General features: G+C 33.6%; 1 protein-coding gene across 1 annotated transcript in view; it reads left to right on the plus strand.

The window, feature by feature from the left end:
* The window catches only part of LOC124537059 (chromosome transmission fidelity protein 18 homolog), a 46949-nt gene that overhangs the window by 22284 nt on the left and 4019 nt on the right, over positions 1-20646 (plus strand). The window contains exon 15 of the mRNA XM_047113771.1: positions 17388-17442. Coding sequence (XP_046969727.1) covers positions 17388-17442 — 55 coding nt within the window. The remainder of the gene's footprint in view (positions 1-17387; positions 17443-20646) is intronic.

The raw sequence follows: 20646 nt of genomic DNA on the forward strand, positions 1-20646 counted from the left end.
GCCGTTCTGCACGCCATTAGCGGACTAGAAAAAGTTATAGGAAAAACGAGACAAGCGCAATGTACACAGAGACGATTGATAACAGCTGGCATTCGATTTTTAAAATTAAATTCTGTAATTTTTATTATTGAAATAGATTGAAAGTATTGATGGTTCTCTGTGACTTATTTTCGTGAAATTTAATGATCAATTGGACATAGTTTCTCAAAAAGAATCCAACTCAAAAAAGTTACTTTTGAGTCATTCGAATTTTAAACGTTATCTGTATTTGTTCATAGTTGTGCTTGTTTATATTTATTGCTTCTTTTTATATAAAAAATCTATTGCATTGCATGATTTAAGTGGTGAACGTAATTATCATTATGAAAATAATTGTAAGGTAATAAAAATATTTGTGATGTTGTAACTTAATACTCTTAATGCATAATTCTACTTGATAATAAAACTAGCTATAACGGATTTCAATCGCGTATATAAATTATTTTTAATAATTATGTTTTACTAAAACGGTTTGATAGATTTTAAATTGCACCACCTAAACACTTTTGGGTGTTACACATTCAAACTAACCTACACAAAAACATGCTACGATAAAAGTGAATAGCGACTTTTTAAATAATTCTTTAATATCAAATAACTTTCATTGTGCGTTGCACTTCAAGTTACCCTCCAAAAGAATTCTTGGCGAGTTTTTAATAGCGTTGGTCTGAACCCTTTCACAATGATTAGATGTAACATCCAGGGGCGGGGAAACATTGACAAATTCTCCAAGCAGCCCTCGAAGTAAATTAAAAATAACAACTTTTGAATTTTGACAATAGCGATAATATCGTTGGCTCGACAACGATTTTACGTTTTTTGAAAACATTTTCAATAATAAATGTTTCGTAATTGAAGAAGTAATTTCTTGAGAGGTATCAGCGATATCTTATTTATTTCGTATCTGATTACAATAATGATTCTTTCGTAAATTCAAAATCATGATGTTTTTTATTCAAGGCTCATAAAAAGTGTTTTTTATTTAATGTTGTCTTAAATTTTCGCGATTACACATTGAAATAAAACTAGTTATAACGTATTTGAATCGCGTATATTAATTATTTTTGGCATCCCGACGTATTGAGCACTTTACAGCGTTCGTGGTCACGGGTAGACTGAGTCTCAAATCCGTTATAACTAGTTTTATTTCAGTGTTTTTTATTGTCATGTTGCATTAAAGTAAATATACCGCTACCACCTATTCGCGAAGTAGAATTAACGAGAAAACTGGCAAGGAAGTCAATACATAGTCATACACTTTTTTACATACATACCTACATTGCATATTATAGAGTATGTCAATAATGTCATAAATCTGTGTTTATCATGCTTAAATTCAAGACATAGTAAGATCACGCGTTTTATCATTAATAAAAATTGTTTTGTATATTTAATAAACCTTATTTATAATTGTATATGTATGCAGTTTGGTAATAAATTATGTTCGTTTTGGGCAGAATTCATAAAATAGACATAGTTAAATCCTGAACTAGAAAAACTTTACAATAGATAATGTATGATATAAGAAAAGTATCCAATAAAGTGATTTAAACGTGTTAATATTAAATTAAGATTGTAGGCAACACTTGACCACAACACACACGTTCCTAATATGTGTATGTAACCAATTTCATCCTCGGCTATTAAGGATAACATTGTAAGGAAATCATGTGCCCGTTGAAAACCTGCCAACATCCATTGGAACAGCGTGGAATAAGTTCCAAATCCTCTAAATAAGAGGCTCAGCTGTGGGATATTGATATTTCTGTGCTTATAAAAACTTTTACATTAATTTAAACAGATTTAAATGTATCTTACTTTTTCAAGTAAATGAATGTACTTACCTAGGTAAAGTAAAGTAAAGTAACAGCCTGTAAATTTCCCACTGCTGGGCTACGGCCTCGTCTTCCATTAAGGAGAGGGTTTGGAATTGGAATTCCACCACGCTATTCCAATGCGGGTTGGTGGAATGCACATGTGGCTGAATTTCTATGAAATTAGACACATGCAGGTTTCCTCACGATGTTTTCCTTCACCGCCGAGCACAAGATGAATTATAAACACAAATTAAGCACATATACGTATATAGTGGTGCGTGCCTGGGCTTGAACCCGAAATCATTGGTTAAGATGCACGCGTTCTAACCACTGGGCCATCTCAACTCACTATGGCTATGTTGTTGTTAAGATAGTTGCTATATAGTTGATGCTATGTTAACAATGTGATAATACTTATTAAGAAGAGGGAATAGAGATAAACACACCGTAAATATTTCATGCGATATGCATTATAAAAATTCTTGATTAATATAATATATCTTCATAAGCACTACGCGTTTTGTACAATACAATTTAAGTACTTATATCCACTTTAATTTTAATTCAAAATTCCAGATAACAACTATGCTGGCATTTTTCCGCGAATCCATAATGATATCATAGATTATACGATCTCGATCAATGATATGGTGTCAATTTAATGAAAAGTAGTTAATTCATTATTACTCCTCTTGTTGACTAAAAGGGATTACGTCATTATAGCAGGCAATCTTTATGTCGAATTTCATCGTAATAGTTTCACAAGTTTAGTCGTAAATAGAGTTAATTTTGCGCCTTCACTACCAAACCGCTGAACCCAATTTGATGAAATTTGTTATCAAGCAAACTTGAACTTCAAGACACAGACTACTTTGTTGTCACATGACTGACATGACTGACATGCGAGCGAAGCCGCGGGCAACAACTATTATCAGTTTAAAAAATCATGTAGATTTATGATCAATAACAAAACAGGCAAGTTTTGTTTTAAATATTATAAGTAACTATAAATACAATAACATCCACAAGGTTTAATATCAATTTATCATAAACGCATATTTAAGATCACGCAACAACAAACAATTAACTACATGAAAAACAGCAATAAAACGTTAAAACATTTATTTGAAACGTTAACCTCCATAAAGGCACTCCACGGAAGACTTGCCCCCTAAATGCCCCAAGTAAACGAATATACTGGGAAATTGCTCTCAGAGCAGATGTGATTGCGAGGCCCCGGATACTGGCAATCATCAATCTACCCCCTCACCCCCTCACCCGTATAAATCACGCTCACAATGGCCGGAGGAAGTTCTTAAGAAGAAAAACTATAGGTCATATCCTTCCTGGGAGGCGGCCAATCGGAAACGTTCGCTCCCTCGCGAAGGGTTATTCGCTTAGGGCGATATTTTTCCACGTCGGCCCTCTGACGTCGTATCGTTCGTCATCCCTAGATTATGTAAACGGAATTGATAGTGTATGGTAACGCGCTCCTGAATTATTAATTATGTTTTTTTTTTAAGATCATGCACAAAGTGATCTGGCTCGATTTGATTTTCGAACAATGATTAAAGTATCATTATTGTCATTCATAGACTAAATAGAATGCTATATTACTTAGTAAATTAAAAACTATACTATTCATATAAACCTGACTATTGTATTCACTGAACTATTGTATTCATATAAACCTGAAAAGCAAAAATTTATTGGGTTTGTTCATAAAATATAAAAAAGAGTCGACTGCAATATAGATATGCGTTACTCAATATTCACAAATTCTCATTAAAATAAAACCTTTTTGGAAATCGCATAAAATTAAAATTGAATAAATTAAAAAAAAAAAACTGAAAGCGTAAGCTAAAATCAACATGAAAATATCATTAGATACGATACACAAATTTCTTTTCCTAACGGATTCATTTGCGGCGCACGGTGGAATTTAGACGCTTTCCCCGCGAACAGCAAATTGTGAATTAGAACGCGTTTCCATTGTAACATTTGAGTCTCACGTTTAATAGAATTAAGGTTACAATATATTTATATGTTTGTATTATGCTATGTTCATTCGTATATGTGTTGGCTACGTCTGCTAGCTGCCTTCCCCTTTAAATGATAGTAAGCCAATAAGGACATTATTTTTTTTTTTTTTATTAGGTAGTATTGACAGTAAAATTACAATTATTCATTGTAATTTTAATTTAATTACAACTGAGAGATGATTTATTTTTGTTAAAATACCAACCTATTTGGATATTGGTGACCATTAAATTATAAAAAAAAATGGTATTTTTTCGTGCGTTTTATGAATCTCTTTACTATCTTTCCAAAATATAATCAAAAATAAAGAAACGCGAAGTAATTTTTAAAATGTTATGTCTGATACGAAGTGAGGATAGAAATTTATCTATCTTGTAAATATATGTATTTATTACATAACAATATTTTTTTGTCTAACTAATTTTGCATAAAAGGTTACTGAAACTAAAAGTAAGTCTACAATTCCCCAACTGATCGTAACTTATGGTAAGTGTCCTGCCCATTCACGCAGTGATCACTACTGATAGACCTTGCTTTCGTATGAAATATTAACCATTACCTTAAATCGAGCCAAGTTGGCCCAGTGGTTAGAACGCGTGCAACTTAACCGTGGTCGAATATGTTCCCAGCCCTCTCCTTAATGGAAGAGGAGGTCATTAGCCCAGCAGTGGGAAATTTACAGGCTTTTACTACTTACTTTTCCTTTATATCGCCAAAGCGCCACCAATAATTATTAAGATGGTGGCACTTCTGTTAAGACTGAATTTATTGCATTGAGTAGTTTTTTTTTTCTTGATTAAAGAATACGTTCTTTTTTCAAATGCAATAGAATTTTTTCGTCCGATGGGCACGGTGCGTCAGAGCGCCGCGGGCGCACCGCTCCGCTTGTTAGCTAGTTTTTACGCTGCAACCCCTTTGTGGCGAATTGCATCAATGTACATACATACGGCGGCTCGCGCTTATTTAGTCTGCCAACTGTTGTTATTATTTTGTCTTCAATCTTTCGGCTACAATTATATTTATGGTAGTTTAATTTTTAGATTACATTTTTACTAATGTAAGGTACAAAATAAGTTTTTTAATTTCAATTTTATTATAAAGCTATACTTTAATGCAAACCTGTGCGTTCCTTTTTTAATTTTAAACGACAATTTGAATGATGATACTCGATATTATTTTGATATTGTATTAAACGAGTAAATCATATAGTGTAAGAGAGGAATACGGTTTTATGTTTGATTTCTATTTGATGTAAAATAATAAAATAATTATGACAATATTTTTGCTTCGTAGAGTATTTTAATTTTATGTAATTCTTCTTTCAATATTATCAAATTATCGCTAACACCCCGGAATAGGCTTCCATAATGTCATTTGACATTACGAACATAACAATTTTCATTTCTGTCCGCATTACGAGGATTACGGTACCAATTTTCCGTCCCCTCGCACTCTATTATTGTAAATAATCTTGTCACTAATCCTAGTCCGATTACCGAACGGCGGTTCCAAATTCAAATAGGCTCAAATAATGCGGTTCGAAATTTAAACACGCGTGTAATTTACAAAATTGCCAACGCGCCATGTGCGGGGCCTGGGGCGTGACGTGTAAGTGCGTAACATTATTCCTGGCGCCGTGATGGCTACCCGTTCGGAAACCGAGCGACTTGCTAAACGAGCGTAACGCAAATATTCACGGGTGGCTTGAACAGATAATAAATTTACTGGCTTTATAGTTTTATGCCTTTGACACAAACGACAATTTGGCATGACTGCCTATTAAACGTCACGTGTAAAGAATTGCATTTTTAGTTATTAGTTCATTAGTGAAATTTTAACTATTAAACAGAAAATATTCGTATTATGTACTTTATGGTTTTAACGAGTAGTTTTATTAACACCGAGTAGGTATAGGCTACATTTGTGAATCCATATATAATATCGATTTAAATATTTTTGAAATTAATATAATTGTATGATACCTACTTGTCTAATATGGTAAGTTAAATTCTGCTAAAAAATCAGAGCAATTGTTTGAAAAGGTCAATGCCTTGTAGACAACTGATATGTAAACTAAAAAATACAGAGTAAACATTTTACGGTTAACATGCCCATTAGGTGTGCATAGGCTAACATTTTACATTATTAATTATTAAAAAAAAAAAAACTCTTTTTGAAAATGGAACAGTTGCGACGCGGTTATCGTACTCAAACATGTGCCATATTGTTGTGTGAGTTTGATTAGGGCAAACATTGAAGGGCAGGTCTCTTTGACCGAGGCGCTGCAGGCGTAATGAGTAATGACCCGCACGGGTTAACTGCAATTTGTCTGCTGGTGTTTCTTTTGTGATTTAGGGTTGACTTGATTAGGTTGTGGCTTCTGCCTTTCTGAAAAAAGTCAGAAGATATTATTATGAGGATTTCTATACACGATTTATAAATTTAAATATACCTAATGAACGTATTTACGTTATCTAAATTGGGTGAACATTAATAAGTTAGATACTTGCCGGTTTTTCTCCGTAGACTTTTCATTCCGAGCCTAGGATAGCTTTACAAATTTATAAAATTAAGATTCCAGAGCGCTTGTTAGAACTTTAATATTGATATTATCATACATGACATACATAGGTATATAATATGAATTAAGCTGATTCTCTGCGCAAGGGTAACTAAAACAATGACGCCTCAAATTCCAAGGTACTTATCGTACAACACAACTTAGATGTAGCATCGGCAAAATTCGTAAAACCGATCACATCCGAATTGAGAACTCTATCCCAAATTATCAATATTTATTTCTCATGTGAATATTATCTTTACACAAACGTTATAACTTGTAATATCATATGACCTAATATATTCGTCAATTTGCAAGTCGATTTACATGCACTTGCTTTCTCGGGTTGAACTGACGCGAGAATTTATATATAGCGACGAATAGCGTCGAATGGCGCGATAAGGAGCTATTTCTACTGATCGTGTAAATCGGCAGTAATCGGTTTTATTTTCATTTCATTGCATTTTCCGATGCTACATCTAATTTGTTGTACTATACTAGGATCAAATCCTTTTTTATATCGCTAAAAAAACGCACTATGCGTTTCTTCCACTAAAAGTTGTATGTGCCGGTGCACTGGAAGCCTAGTACGCCCTAATACCCACTAAAAACCCAGCCGTACGCCGCTTATGTGTAAGTAGCGTTCAATTTTTTAAACTTCGTTCAAATTTCAGAACGAAATTGATGAATGTTCATGTAAAGATATTAAACAGAAATCGTCTAAGATATAAAGTCACTAGCATGTATAAATTAATTCTTGCTTGTCGCGAAATCAAAAACATTATTCAATATTAAGGCATAGTTTAAACATAGTCAACATATTATTTAACATAGCGAAATGCAGCACAGAGAACTTTTAAAACAAACTAAGTTTTGGTGCTAATGGTCATAATATGTATCGATGGTATTATTTACAGGAGCATTTTTTTCAATGAACTTTAGGAGTTATGATTACCATTCACTCACCATTAGGTATTAGGTAGCTCAATATTTTAATGTTCTCCAATGTTATATTGGCACAGCTTCAACATATATTATAAATATGATTTATTTAAGTCCATTAATATAGAATTTGTTAATATACATAACAAGCCAACTGTGAAATACTGTCTAGACAAAACAAATATATTCTGTGACTTTGTCGTTCTGAAGTTATACAGACATATAACCCGCCGATCAATATATATTCATTATAAATAGAAATGGTCCGCGCGTCTGTCTGTCGTAACGTGCTAGTCATATAAACTAAAACTTGCCACATGTGTGAATGAAGAGATCATAGCTTCGTCGGTGTTTATGACAAAAATATGATATTATGTATATATATTAGAGATAACCATCATGGTATGGGCATGTAATGCAGAGGAATGAGGAACACATTGTGAGGAAGGCCTTGAGCATGGATGTGGATGGATATAGTAGCTTCACTTAATTGTTATATGGCGATTCAAAAGTACTTGACAAAAGCCCACTTGAATAAAGTATATTTTGATTTTGATTTATAGAGGTAGAGGACGACCAAGGAAACGATGGATGGATTGTGTGAAAGACGATATAGCTAGAAAGAATGTTACTTGTGAGATGACGTCTGACAGAGAAGTATGGAAAAAAAAATGATGTTAGAGATAACCATTTTACACGGGTGTATAGCTTCATTTATTACAATGACCATAAAACAGAACGTGATTAACGTTGAATAGGTTGTCAGTGGTGAAATGTCAATTGCAAAAATAAAAAAGGGACACGTGTGTTGGTTTTCTCAGCTGACTGATGGAAATATAAAGATTTATTGAGTAAAGAATAGATGGTGTTAGTATTATCCGTCAGAGTGTTCCTTTGTGGAATGAGGCACTTGGTATCTTGATCTTGAGACAGCACCAGCACCAGACGTGTGAATTGGTAAAACCTACATGTCGGGCGACAATAGATATAAACATGGCTATCCATTTGAATCACATACACGCGATATATTTATTGTATAAAGTATACTAATAGTTGCCTGAGGCTTCGCGTTTTAGGTTGTTGGTTGTCATGTGTCAGGCAAAAAAGTAACCTATGTCCTTTCTCGGAGTTTAAGTCTGCCTCATCCCAAATTTCAGCAAATTCAGTTCAGTGGTTTGGTCGTGGACAGACAGACAGACAAACAGATTTGCTTTCACATTTATAATATTAATATAGATGTGTGTATATAATTTGCACACATCGATGTATTTCGGTTAAGATGCACGCGTTCTAACCACTGGGCCTACTCGACTCAATTTTGAACCCGCAATCATGATGATTGCGGGTTCGAACCCAGGTAAGCACCGCTGATTCATGTGCTTAATTTTGTCTTTATAATTCATCTCGTGCTCAGCGGTGAAGGAAAACATCGTGAGGAAACCTGCATGTGACAAATTTCATAGAAATTCTGCCACATATGTATTCCACCAACCCGCATTGGAACAGCGTGGTGGAATATGTTCCAAACCTTCTCCTCAAAGGGAGAGGAGGCCTTTAGCCCAGCATTTTGCATGTGTCGATATTTCATTAATATAGTATTCTTGGTACACAACTATTCTACGATTTGACTTAGTGACTAGATTTTTGAGAGATATTTAATGGCTGTTTTTTATTTATAACAGAAACTTGATGTGTTTTTTTTGTCACATAGAATTAAATTCATTCAAATATAGGTACTTCATAATGACATAATCTTATTTGTGTTGAGCGTCAAAAGTTATAAAATTCGCTTCGAGAATTATCCCTCTAATATAATTGTCGAATTTTATATTTAATTCATCCGCATCGATCATTCATCCCCTTGAGGGAGTATCAGTTATTGGTTTTAACTTTATAAGAAATCGTTTTAACTAATGTAATATTTGTAAAAGTGTTTTAGAAAAAAAATACATTTTCTTTAAGATTATAAGTTAAAGCTCCAGAAATACTATAAATTATTATATTGTCGAGAATGCTAGAGCTGAGATGGCCAAGTGGTTAGAACGCAAGCACCATATATATATGTACTTAATTTGAGTTTATAATTCATCTCGTGCTCGGTGGTGAAGGAAAACATCTTGAGGAAACCTGCATGTGTCTAATTTCATCGAAATTCTGCCACATGTGCATTCCACCAACCTGCATTGGAACAGCGTGGTGAAATATGTTCCAAACCCTCTCCTTAATGGAAGGGTAGGCATTATCCCAGCAGTGGGAGATTAACAGGCTGTTACTTTACAAGAATGCTATCTAATGATAGTTGTGTATTTTTAATTATAACTAAACTTTTACTTTAAGCTTTTATAAGAAGACTGCAGTCAAAAATCAATATTATAAACAGGCATGTAAGGAAAATCTCCGGAAATCATGGTTATATTTTCACAAGTACAAATCTACATTGTTTCTGAGTGCTAAAGATATACATTATAATTAGATCATATCGATTTCTTTTTAAATTAATGCTCTGTTTCTCTCTAATTAAGCTTATATATGAACTATACATATACATATACTCTTTCACTAAGAAATATAATGTTTTAAAATATTTGATACGACATATAATCATTCACTACCAAACCGCTGAATCGAATGTGATGTAATTTCGTGTGAAGCAAATTTGAATTTTAAGAAAGGATGTAGGCTACTTTTTTTGCCTGACACATGACAACCAACACACTAAAACGCGAGTAAAGCCGCGTGCTACTACTAGTATATAATATACTAATACGACAACAGGAAAATATATATTTAAAAAAAATACCTTTAATATAGGAAAAAGGTCGAGGACACAGGCCAAGTGTATTTAACCGTTATTTCCATAATATTTTAGTTTTATCGTTGGACCTTTGTGCATTGTTTATGGGCTAAAAGGTCGGCTCTCCGGCGATATATTACCGTTCTACTTTATTACACCCACCATTAGAAATAATATGAAGACCACTTACAGTATCAATAGGATTTTGCGGAACAAAAGATACTTTTATTATAACCATGATTTTCTTAATGGAAAAACAAAATATATGCAATTATAGAATTTACTATTTCCTATATAGGTAAAAGTGAGACGCAAGCTTAAGTATATTTTGATTTTGTTGTATTTATTTACTCCTTTAAAGGGAGTAAATAAGTATTTTATTTTTTACTAGCTGAAACTGCAGCTTTTCCCGCGTCAAAATTATGAAACAAACTCCCAACGCGTTTAACCCTTTAAGGGTGCAGTTTAGTAAAATCCGTTATTTTCGGAAGTCGGTGATATAGCTTCTGAGACTTCTGTCGTTAGTCAGTGAGTGATATTTCCTTTTAAAATATACTTTAGAATTGTATGAAATGTAAAGCTAACACAGTTTCGAAACCAGTAGTGTCACGATACCACAACTAAGCTAAGGTTTTTTGTTATTTCACTCTAATCTGACTGGATACATATAATTCACAATTTTTCCTGCCACATCCGTCCATAGATCCATAATTTCCATAAATAATTGCATAATAATATTTCTTCATACAAGTATAAATTTAATTTAATAAAATAAATACTCGTGGTAATATTTATATAGTCAACAGTTTCTTTATTAATAGTCTTATAATAATTTAATTAACTATATACGTAATTATTAGCGGTGTGCTTTCATAGCGTTCAGTGTTGCGAAGGCATGCTAATAGATACAACGAGAACGTCAACATTGAAACAAAACCGTCAGTACCACTAATGTATCAGCTAGCAATAAGAATATAATACGAAATAATTTACATTTGAACAATTGGAAACCTTTCAACCCTATCTCTCGGGGTTGTTTGTCAATTTATCTTTCACTATTCCCATAAAAAGTTTCCAAATAACCTCCGCCCGTTCGAATCGCTCGTAAACACAATATCGTAAGTATTGTGTATTTACGAACAAATAAGTATTGGGAGCGGGCCTCGGGCTCCGGGAAACTATGAAAAATGACCGGCGGAAAATTGTACGGATTCTAGAGGATTCGAAAACGATACGACCTGATCTTGAAAGAAACTTGGGCCGGATTCGAGACGATTTTAAATTGTAATACTTTCATTGTTTTCAGAGAATAGGTCTCTTATTAATACTTGGTGTTTATTTTGTTTCGTAATTTAATTCCATTATTACGATGTTTTTGATATCGTCAACTCAGACATCTATGTGTGTGTGTGTGACCAATCAAATAGTTGAAATAAAAATAAATTATAAACACAAATTAAGCACATGTAAATTCAGTGCTCTTCATTAAAAAATTACACGTACAATGTTGAAAAATAACAAATCTATTGTTACTGTTAAAAATGCATAATGATTTGTCAGTTAACTTATGAGTTTGTAACTGCCGAGGTTCCAAATTCAAATACCGGTTTCAGTTGGAAATTCAGTATGACGAAAGCAGTAATTCTATTTGTTTGTAGAAAACAAGAACAACGGCTGACCTTGAATTATCTTTTCCGGGTTGCCCTTTTATTGGATTTTAGGAGTCAGAGAACAGAGTACTCCTTTTAGAACAGTATTGTGCACTAATATTTACGATGGTTAGTTTTTGAAATAAAAACTTTTTGATCATCAATTATATCTTATATATTATTAGCGTAAACCGAGTTTTCTCCCAGTGATTATGGGACTGTATCTGCACATTCTACACATAGAAAATCTGTTATGTTCTCATTTTGAAGAGCTCTAGTCATGTGTAAAAAATATGTGTTAAATAAAGGCAAAGTTTCTCGGTATACCCACTATTTATGATTTAATTTCAAAACAAAATAAATAATATTATCCTTCTGCGTTTTAATCTCACGTGTGTTTCTACATATAAGTGAATGATTACTTGCCGTTAAACAATAAGTGTGAATTACATACTTGAAACAACCCTCTATACATAAAAGCAATTTAAACATAATTTGTATCAAAGCCGGTCCTGCATCATCGTGCACTCTATTTTCCTATTTGCGCGGCAGATTGGTCGTGATTGTATTGTTTGCGACCTCACCCCCGCGCCACCCCCCGCGAAGTCGCGCGGAAAATGTGTTGACTGACTGCTGAAATATAATGTTGAGATGCAAGACTAGCTTACGGTTAGACATCGCTTGGAATATTATGAAGTATAATAGGGTTGTAGATCGTATGAATATTATTAATTAAAATTAATATACTTAGGTAAATTGCTGGAAAATAGTTTCTTGCCAGTTCGATGGTAATCTTGTGATGAATAAAATAAAAATAAAATGTTTCTACGAACCTACTCGAATATAAAATTGTAAAAAATTAACAATGACTAATTTACGTAACGCTTAATCTACACAAAGATTTTGTATGTATGTGTGCAAATTTAACGTATATTGACACATACGAATACACACACACATAAGACATACGTATCTATTTAAGACAATAAACGCTTCATATTATCAGGGTCGATGTAAGAGGTAAAATCCTCTTACCCCATAAGGACTTTTTGATCATCTCGTGATTGACAATAACGATATAACATACACTTGCTAGCCAATCACCGATCGATGGGCGTTACGTGTGTCGTAATGTGTAAGGATAACTTTTATGAGAAGAAAATTGTGTTTATGCTCGCGTGTGTCGCGATTTACCGCCGCTACCGAGGCCCGTAATCAGAAATATTGCTATACAACGAAGTTACGCTCTGCCCCAAGGCATAAGTGACTCGTATCGGAAATATTACATTTACTTGATGGGGCTTTGTGCAAGCCCGTCTGTGCAGATATCAACCACGCATATTCGACCGCGATGCAGTAATACTTAGATTTGTTGTGTTCCTATTTTAAGAGTAAGTGAGTCAGTGTAGCTAAAAACGTAAAAGACATAACAACTTAATTACCAAAGTTTGTGGCATATTGGCGATGTAAGGAATGGTAAATTTTATAAGGCAGTTCTGAAAAATTATAATCTTCATTCATATCATAAATATTCTTGCATATTTTTTTCGTCTATTGAAGTATTAACATTCTCTCCAACACTCGAATGATACATAGTACCTAACTGACGTAACATAAATGTACTACTACCAATCATATCAACCAACGTGCCAAACTGTAGCTAACGTACTTATCATTAATATGTGTTCTTATCTTTGATACAATTAAAAGCCATATAATCCAAGAATTCAAACCATTTTATACGTACATATAAAACCATAATCAATAGCTACATTTTTATTTATTTTATTTAGGTTTACCAAAAGTTGTTTACACTGAATATAACACATAAAACATTTAAAATATATACATAGAATAGCGTAATAACTAATTATAGGTAAACACCGCTTGTACCAACACATAAAAAGTAAAAAGTAGCTACAGCAAATTCATTTAACACAAAATATAGATAAACTAAAACTTAATTACAAAAATAGACATGAAGAAGAAAAAAAAATTTTTAACAAAAATATGTATACATAAAAGTAGTTATTTTATTAATCAATGTAAGATAAGCCAGTACAAGTTGCTTTCAGCTTAGTGAGGGATTCATAATGTAGATCGATTTGATCACTGCAAGCATTTATCACTTTACATAATCTAGAACAGGGAGAGATGGCACCTAACACAGTCTTTCTAAGAGGTGGACAGAGTGGTGTGATCGAGCTGCGAGGGAGCCTAGAGGGTACACGCAGCTTGAATAGGCCAAGAAGCTGGGGACAGTCAATTTTGTGGCAAAAAATTTTACCCGCAAACATTGCATCCAGTATATGCCTACGATTGGCTAGGGACTTCATGTTGAAGTGTTTAAGGTGACATTTATATGAGCGTATTTTTTTAGCTATGCCATTATGAAACGCAAGGTGCCATACAAATCGTTTTTGAATACGCTCAAGTCGCAGTGAGTGTGTAGCATAATGTGGTCTCCAGACCACGCTACAATATTCCAAGACACTACGAATCAAGCTATTATAAATTAATATTTTAGTTTTTTTGTCCCGAAATATCTTACAATTTCATAGAACAAACCCCAACATGCGAGAACCTTTATTTATTATTGTGTCCATATGAGGTATAAAAGTTAATTTTTTATCATATACCACACCGAGGTCGCGAATTTGATCTACTTCCTTTATTATATCATTGTTAATGTAGTAATTAAAAGCATTCAATTTCTTTTTCCGCGAGAATTTAATATGATGACACTTTTTAGAGTTTAAGTGCATTCCATTGTATTTGCACCATAGTATGAGCCTATTGATGTCGCTTTGTAAACGTATAGAATCTTCATTTGACTTAATTACACTGACAAACTTTAAATCATCAGCAAACAAAGACGTTAGAGAAAAGAAAACAGTTTGGAAGATCATTAATAAAGTAATTGAACAACACTGGTCCCAAATGGGAACCTTGAGGAACACTTGAAGATATTTTTTTGTATATTTGACTCATAACCATTTACTACCACAAAGAATTGTCTGTTTTGTAGATATGAACTCAACCATTTTAGAAAAGAACCAGAAATCCCGTATGCACGTAGTTTGGAATTTAAAATGTTGTGAGGAACTTTATCAAAGGCCTTACTGAAGTCGGTGTATATTACATCAGCATGATGGCCCGAGTCTATTGCGTCAATTAATAATTCTGTAAATGGAACCAGATTTGAATTGGTGGATCGAGAATCGCCAAATCCATGCTGATGATCGCTTAAATATAATTTGAGGTGCCTATTGATGTAAGGACAAATTAATGATTCGAATATTTTTGCGGGTGTTGATAAATTTGAGATTGGTCTGTAGTTGGAAATAGACTCTTTTTCGTCTGATTTATAAACAGGAACCACCTTTGCAACTTTCCACACTGATGGAAAAACTCCAGACTCTACAGACTTATTAAAAATTATTGACAGTGGATGAGCTAATTCAGAGCAGCATGCAGCGATAAACATCGGTAGAATTCCATCAGGACCGGGACCCTTATTGATGTCTACATTTTTTAGTTTTTTAAGTATAGACTCTTCGTCTAAAACGGGCTGACATATAACCCATATGTAAAAAAAAAGGTAAATTGAACGCCGTAGATAACATAAAAACATGTTACGTGTAATCACAATAACATTTAAATCTTCTAAGAGATAAATATAGATGATTGACGAGTGTAATGTTTGTATTTATTGACTTTCAGGCAGGATAACTTAAATAAAAATGTCATGTAATTGAAATGAGCCCTCTCAACCTAAGTTATTATTTTGGGTAAAAAATATACAATTAAATGTACATATATATCGTCAGTTGAATATTCGCTTCAGCGTATGCTACACGTCCAGCGCCATCGCTTCGAGCCGTTTCAATGTTATTGTCGATCTCACTCGGATAACCAACAAGTTATTGGCTTGATATTGCCCGATCTTCGGTTCTGATATTGTTTTGCGATCGATCTTATTTGTCTCGATTATAGTTTATTTTAATGTTGATTTGATATGCACCCAATAAAATGTTTTAAGTAACACCCCAGTGTCCACGTACTAGACAAATATCATCTCTCCTTAAAAGGAAAAGACGCTGCTCCAAATCAGGCTTAAGCCCGTGACATCAGTGGTGTTTGTCCTAATTTGAATGAGCAAACTCGATGGTAATTATAAAAATAACGATCAAAGACAATCTCTTAAACAATCTCTCACAATCCAACCTATAAATTTTTTTGGTAAATGATCTTAAAAACGTCTTGTTTGTAAAAAATTATTTTGTTTCAATTCTAATACTACAATATAGGTACAATCTCTACGACGAATATTTGACAAACAAATATTAGTGTTCTATTATTAATTAATTGTCTCAAATCAGATGAATGATTTGTGACTTTAAAAATATAATGATGTCATCCAGACAGATTTCGGTCACGGCACAAGTGTGCACGATAATATGTAAACGCAGGGGAACTACCTTTCTTCACTCATTATCCAGTAGTCATAATCCAGTAGTCCGGAAATCGGACACGACCAGAAAGATTGTAGTGTACGGCTTCACATGCCTTTCAAGGCACGGAGGCCTAAAAACTTCTAACTTCCAGGATCTCAACTGGACTGAATTTTTTTAGACAGAAAAACCCAACAACGTTTTATTGACCCGTCCTAGGTTTGAACCCAGGACTTTAAGATCTGCGTGCTCATATCTAGCCACCGGAGTGATGAGACAGTCACTGATCAGAAAATTTTAGAAACCAATTTAAAAAAATTAAAACTTACAATAATTTATTTCCTTTAAAAAAACTGCTACGAAGTGCTACGAGTGTTTCATAGGTATCTTAAACTTTACTTTTACGATTTAATTCAATGTTGTTCATAATGAACGTTTATCAGATTACGTCTAACTTAAATAATTTAAAGATGTATCCTTTTTTAAATACACGTTAATTACCTAAAAACCTCATTGTGATAATAATTCGTAGCTCGAGTCGAGAACATTCCACTCGGAACATAGGTGTAACAACATCGTTACCACAATCACCACTAACGATGTCTCACATCTAGACACTCAACTTTACCTACATAAACTACTCGAAACAACCAACCAACTTTAAAAAAAAAACACGCACTAAATTACACCATAACACAAGACAATAGATGTCATATTGCCTTGCATTAATACTGCTTAGATGATGTGGTTACCGTACGTATTATACGAGGTTCTATAATAAAACTCGGAATTGTATACAAAAAATATTAAGCTGTTTTCGTCTTTAGTGGCTTACGAATAGGTATGAAATTAGCGTGAGGCAATAATGGAGAGTTGTGTGATACGTGTGGCCGTCTCGTTGTGATTTCTAATTGGAGCGGCAATGTGTTGTGGCCGCGGGCGCTGTGCAGAAAGCAATTTAGAGGAAAATGTGTTTTTTAATTGTACGTGACGCGACGTGGTTTTATGAGTGGAGTAATGAGACGTGTAGTATTTGTATTTTAAAAGTATTTTGCGTTTGTATCATATGTAACGTATTCTGCATTGTTTCAGGTTCATAAGGATTTCTTCGGGCGCATTGTACCGATATCTCAAGTACATAAGCAAGGTAAGATTTGTAATACACTTGATATGATAAGCATGTGTGCGTGTATCCTTGTGAATCACACACAAAATCAATAATCATAAATAATGTCAGTTTTGTTTTTATATTTTTTAAATAAGTTCAAACTCCTTGAATTTCAAAGAACATAGTTGAATGAAACCCGTAGCTTCATTAATTTCCTTAAACCCTATTATAAAAAAATTAACGCAAATCCAAAGCCTAATGCTATATAGATTTTTTGTGGTATAGATTGGCGAACAAACATATGGGCCATCTGATGGAGAGTTGTCACCACCGCCCAAACACAATGGCGCTGTAAGATATATTAATCATTCCTTACATCGCCAATGCGTTACCAACCTTGGAAACTAAGATGTTATGTCACAAGCTTGCTCACGCACCACACCGGAACACAACATTACCGAGTACTGTTACTTGGCGGTAGAATATCTAATGAGTGGGTAACCTTCCCAGACGGTCTTGCACAGAGCCTTACCACCAAAAAATGGTGGAGATAAAAGTTTAAATTAACATTAAAAGTAAGCTCTAACTATCTAAAAATCCTAGGTTGCAATGCCTTAATATCATTAAGGACATATTAAAAAAAAAAATAAACGAATATATCTCACAAGTCACGTCCGTAATTAAGATAAAACGCGTTACACGCGATCGTTGTCATTAATACGCAATGTCGTTATTACATATTATTCCGAACATTATCACATAACGCTACAAGTGAGCCTATTATTTTCAATTACGCCCGCCGCCGGGAAGGGTTGTTAATATTCATTTGACGTCACCCGCTGGAATCGAACACCTGATCCCGCCGTAATTGTCCGCGCCTAACCGATTGTCTACCATTTTGTATATTAAACGTATAATTCGGTCGGGGAAACGTCTTAATAGACATCGTGGAATTGTTCTGTTAAAAGGGTTGGAGTTCACTATTTAATATTAAAATCATTAAAAAAATTACTATTATAATATTTAATTCGATTAATATATATTGGTGCAATTGTACAATATAGTTTATACAAAAACCTTCATCTCGAATTACTCCGCAAAAAAACCGTATCAAAATTCGATGCGTAATATTAAAGATCTAAGCATACATAGGAACAGAGTGCAGTAAGCGACTTTGTTTTACACTATGTAAAGATAATGATAGTGTAAAAATTAGCCCATATAAAAAATGCCTTGCTGAGTCTCTTCTCAGTCGACATATGTACACTGTAAGCAACAATGACTGTAATCATTATGATATTAATATCATCATGATATTGATAGTATATACGAATCAAAATAGCGTATCGTGCAATTGGTGATACGAATTATCTTTAAGAATAGAACTGCAGGTCTGATATTTTTCATGTTTAAGTAGAGTTTTGTCATGACATAAATAAATAAATAAGAACTTCAAAATTGCGGTGGATACTCTGTTTTTTTTTATGGTATAAGTTGGCGGACGAGTATATGGGCCACCTGATGGTAAGTGGTCACCAACAGCCATATACAATGACGCTGTAAAAAAATATTACCTAATCCTTACATCGTCAATGCGCCACCAACATTGGGAACTAAGATGTTATGTCCCTTTTGCCTGTAGTTACACTGGCTTACTCACTCTTCAAACCGGAATACAACAATACTGATCACTGTTGTTTGGCGGTAGAATAACTGAAGAGTGGGTGGTACCGACCCAGACGGGCTTGCACAAAGCCCTGCCACTAAGTACTAAAATAACTGGCCATCTCCGTTCTGGTATAATATGTTTAGAACAAAAAAAATATCTATTGAAATCTGCATTATGGAGTTGCTTAAATCTAATTCTCAAGGTGTCATTGTTAAGGTGAAATTGCTTTGTATGGTATCTTAAAATAATATAAAATTTATACATGTATGCTACATGTATAAATTTAATAGCATTTCTAGACCGACCTTTATTCTAAACGAACACAAAATCCGCTTAGATTCTCGTGCATCCATCGCTTTATAACAATTGCTTTGACGCGCTAACTTGCCTAGTTAATAGTCTCAACGCGATTTGTAATGGAATAGAGAGAAAATTCATCCTCCACCTACGCAAATAGTAACGTCAGCTTGGAAGCGAATATTTGATACGCTTTCATACTTCTATCTTGATAATATTACGATTGGCTTTTAAATGAATTAACAACGATTTGATGAGAAACAATAAATTGGTCTTTATTTAATTAAATCCTTCGTAGCAATCTGCTACGCTGCTACGTGTCTTGTATAAAAGATACGATTTTATTTGAATATAATTATAGGTTTGTGTTTTTCTTAAAAATATTACGTTGAATATTCATTGTAAATTATATCGTATTACAATTATCAATTATGACTTCATTATTTGACATTGTATATTAACAATTTATTTAGTAAAAAAAATATTTTACTAACTAAATTGTGCTTATCTTATTCTGTTATCTGTATTATTGCAAAATTATTAATTGCAAAATCAACTTTTTTCAAAAAATATATTTATTTTATTGAAGCTTAGTTTTTTAAAAAACTACACTTTATCCACCAACTTCTGCAGTCAAAAGAAGTAGACCCCAAGTCCCACTACAAAGTGGAAGCATGTGTAACCGATACTTTTTGTTTTAAATTTAATTTAACATAAAAACTATTTGCACTGAGATATATTTATATGTTTTTTAACATATGTACCTGAACAAAAGTAGTGTAGTCTATATCTGTGTCGATACTGATGCTAAGATTTAATGGTTTTTGGGCGATTCAGCTAATCTCAGGAACAACTGGCTTTCAAAGGTTTAAGCCTTTGTTACTCTTTACGAAGAAATAAAAACAAATCGAAGCTGCGAGGAGAAGCTATTATTTATAAATATACATACAAGGTATCGAAAGTGTCGACTGTAACTGGAGTACTTTTCCATCCATTCATTGTTGACATACTCAAAAGTCGAACTAAACGATTTGTCAGCTCGTTTTTGGTAAGAGTCGCTAAGATTTGCAACGACCTGCCTGCGTCTATTTTTCCTGATAAGTTGAACTCCGGAGCCTTTAAGAGTAGAGTGAACAGGTTTATTTTGGATGTGCGTGTACCACCTTCGTCTTTATCACTTTCCATCAGGTGTTAAGTATATATATATACTTGGTATCAAAACTGTCGACGATAACTGGAGTACTTTTCCACTGTTGACATACCCAAAAGTCGAATTA

The sequence above is a fragment of the Vanessa cardui genome, chromosome 17 (genome assembly GCF_905220365.1).
Source record: "Vanessa cardui chromosome 17, ilVanCard2.1, whole genome shotgun sequence".
NCBI lineage: Eukaryota > Metazoa > Arthropoda > Insecta > Lepidoptera > Nymphalidae > Vanessa > Vanessa cardui.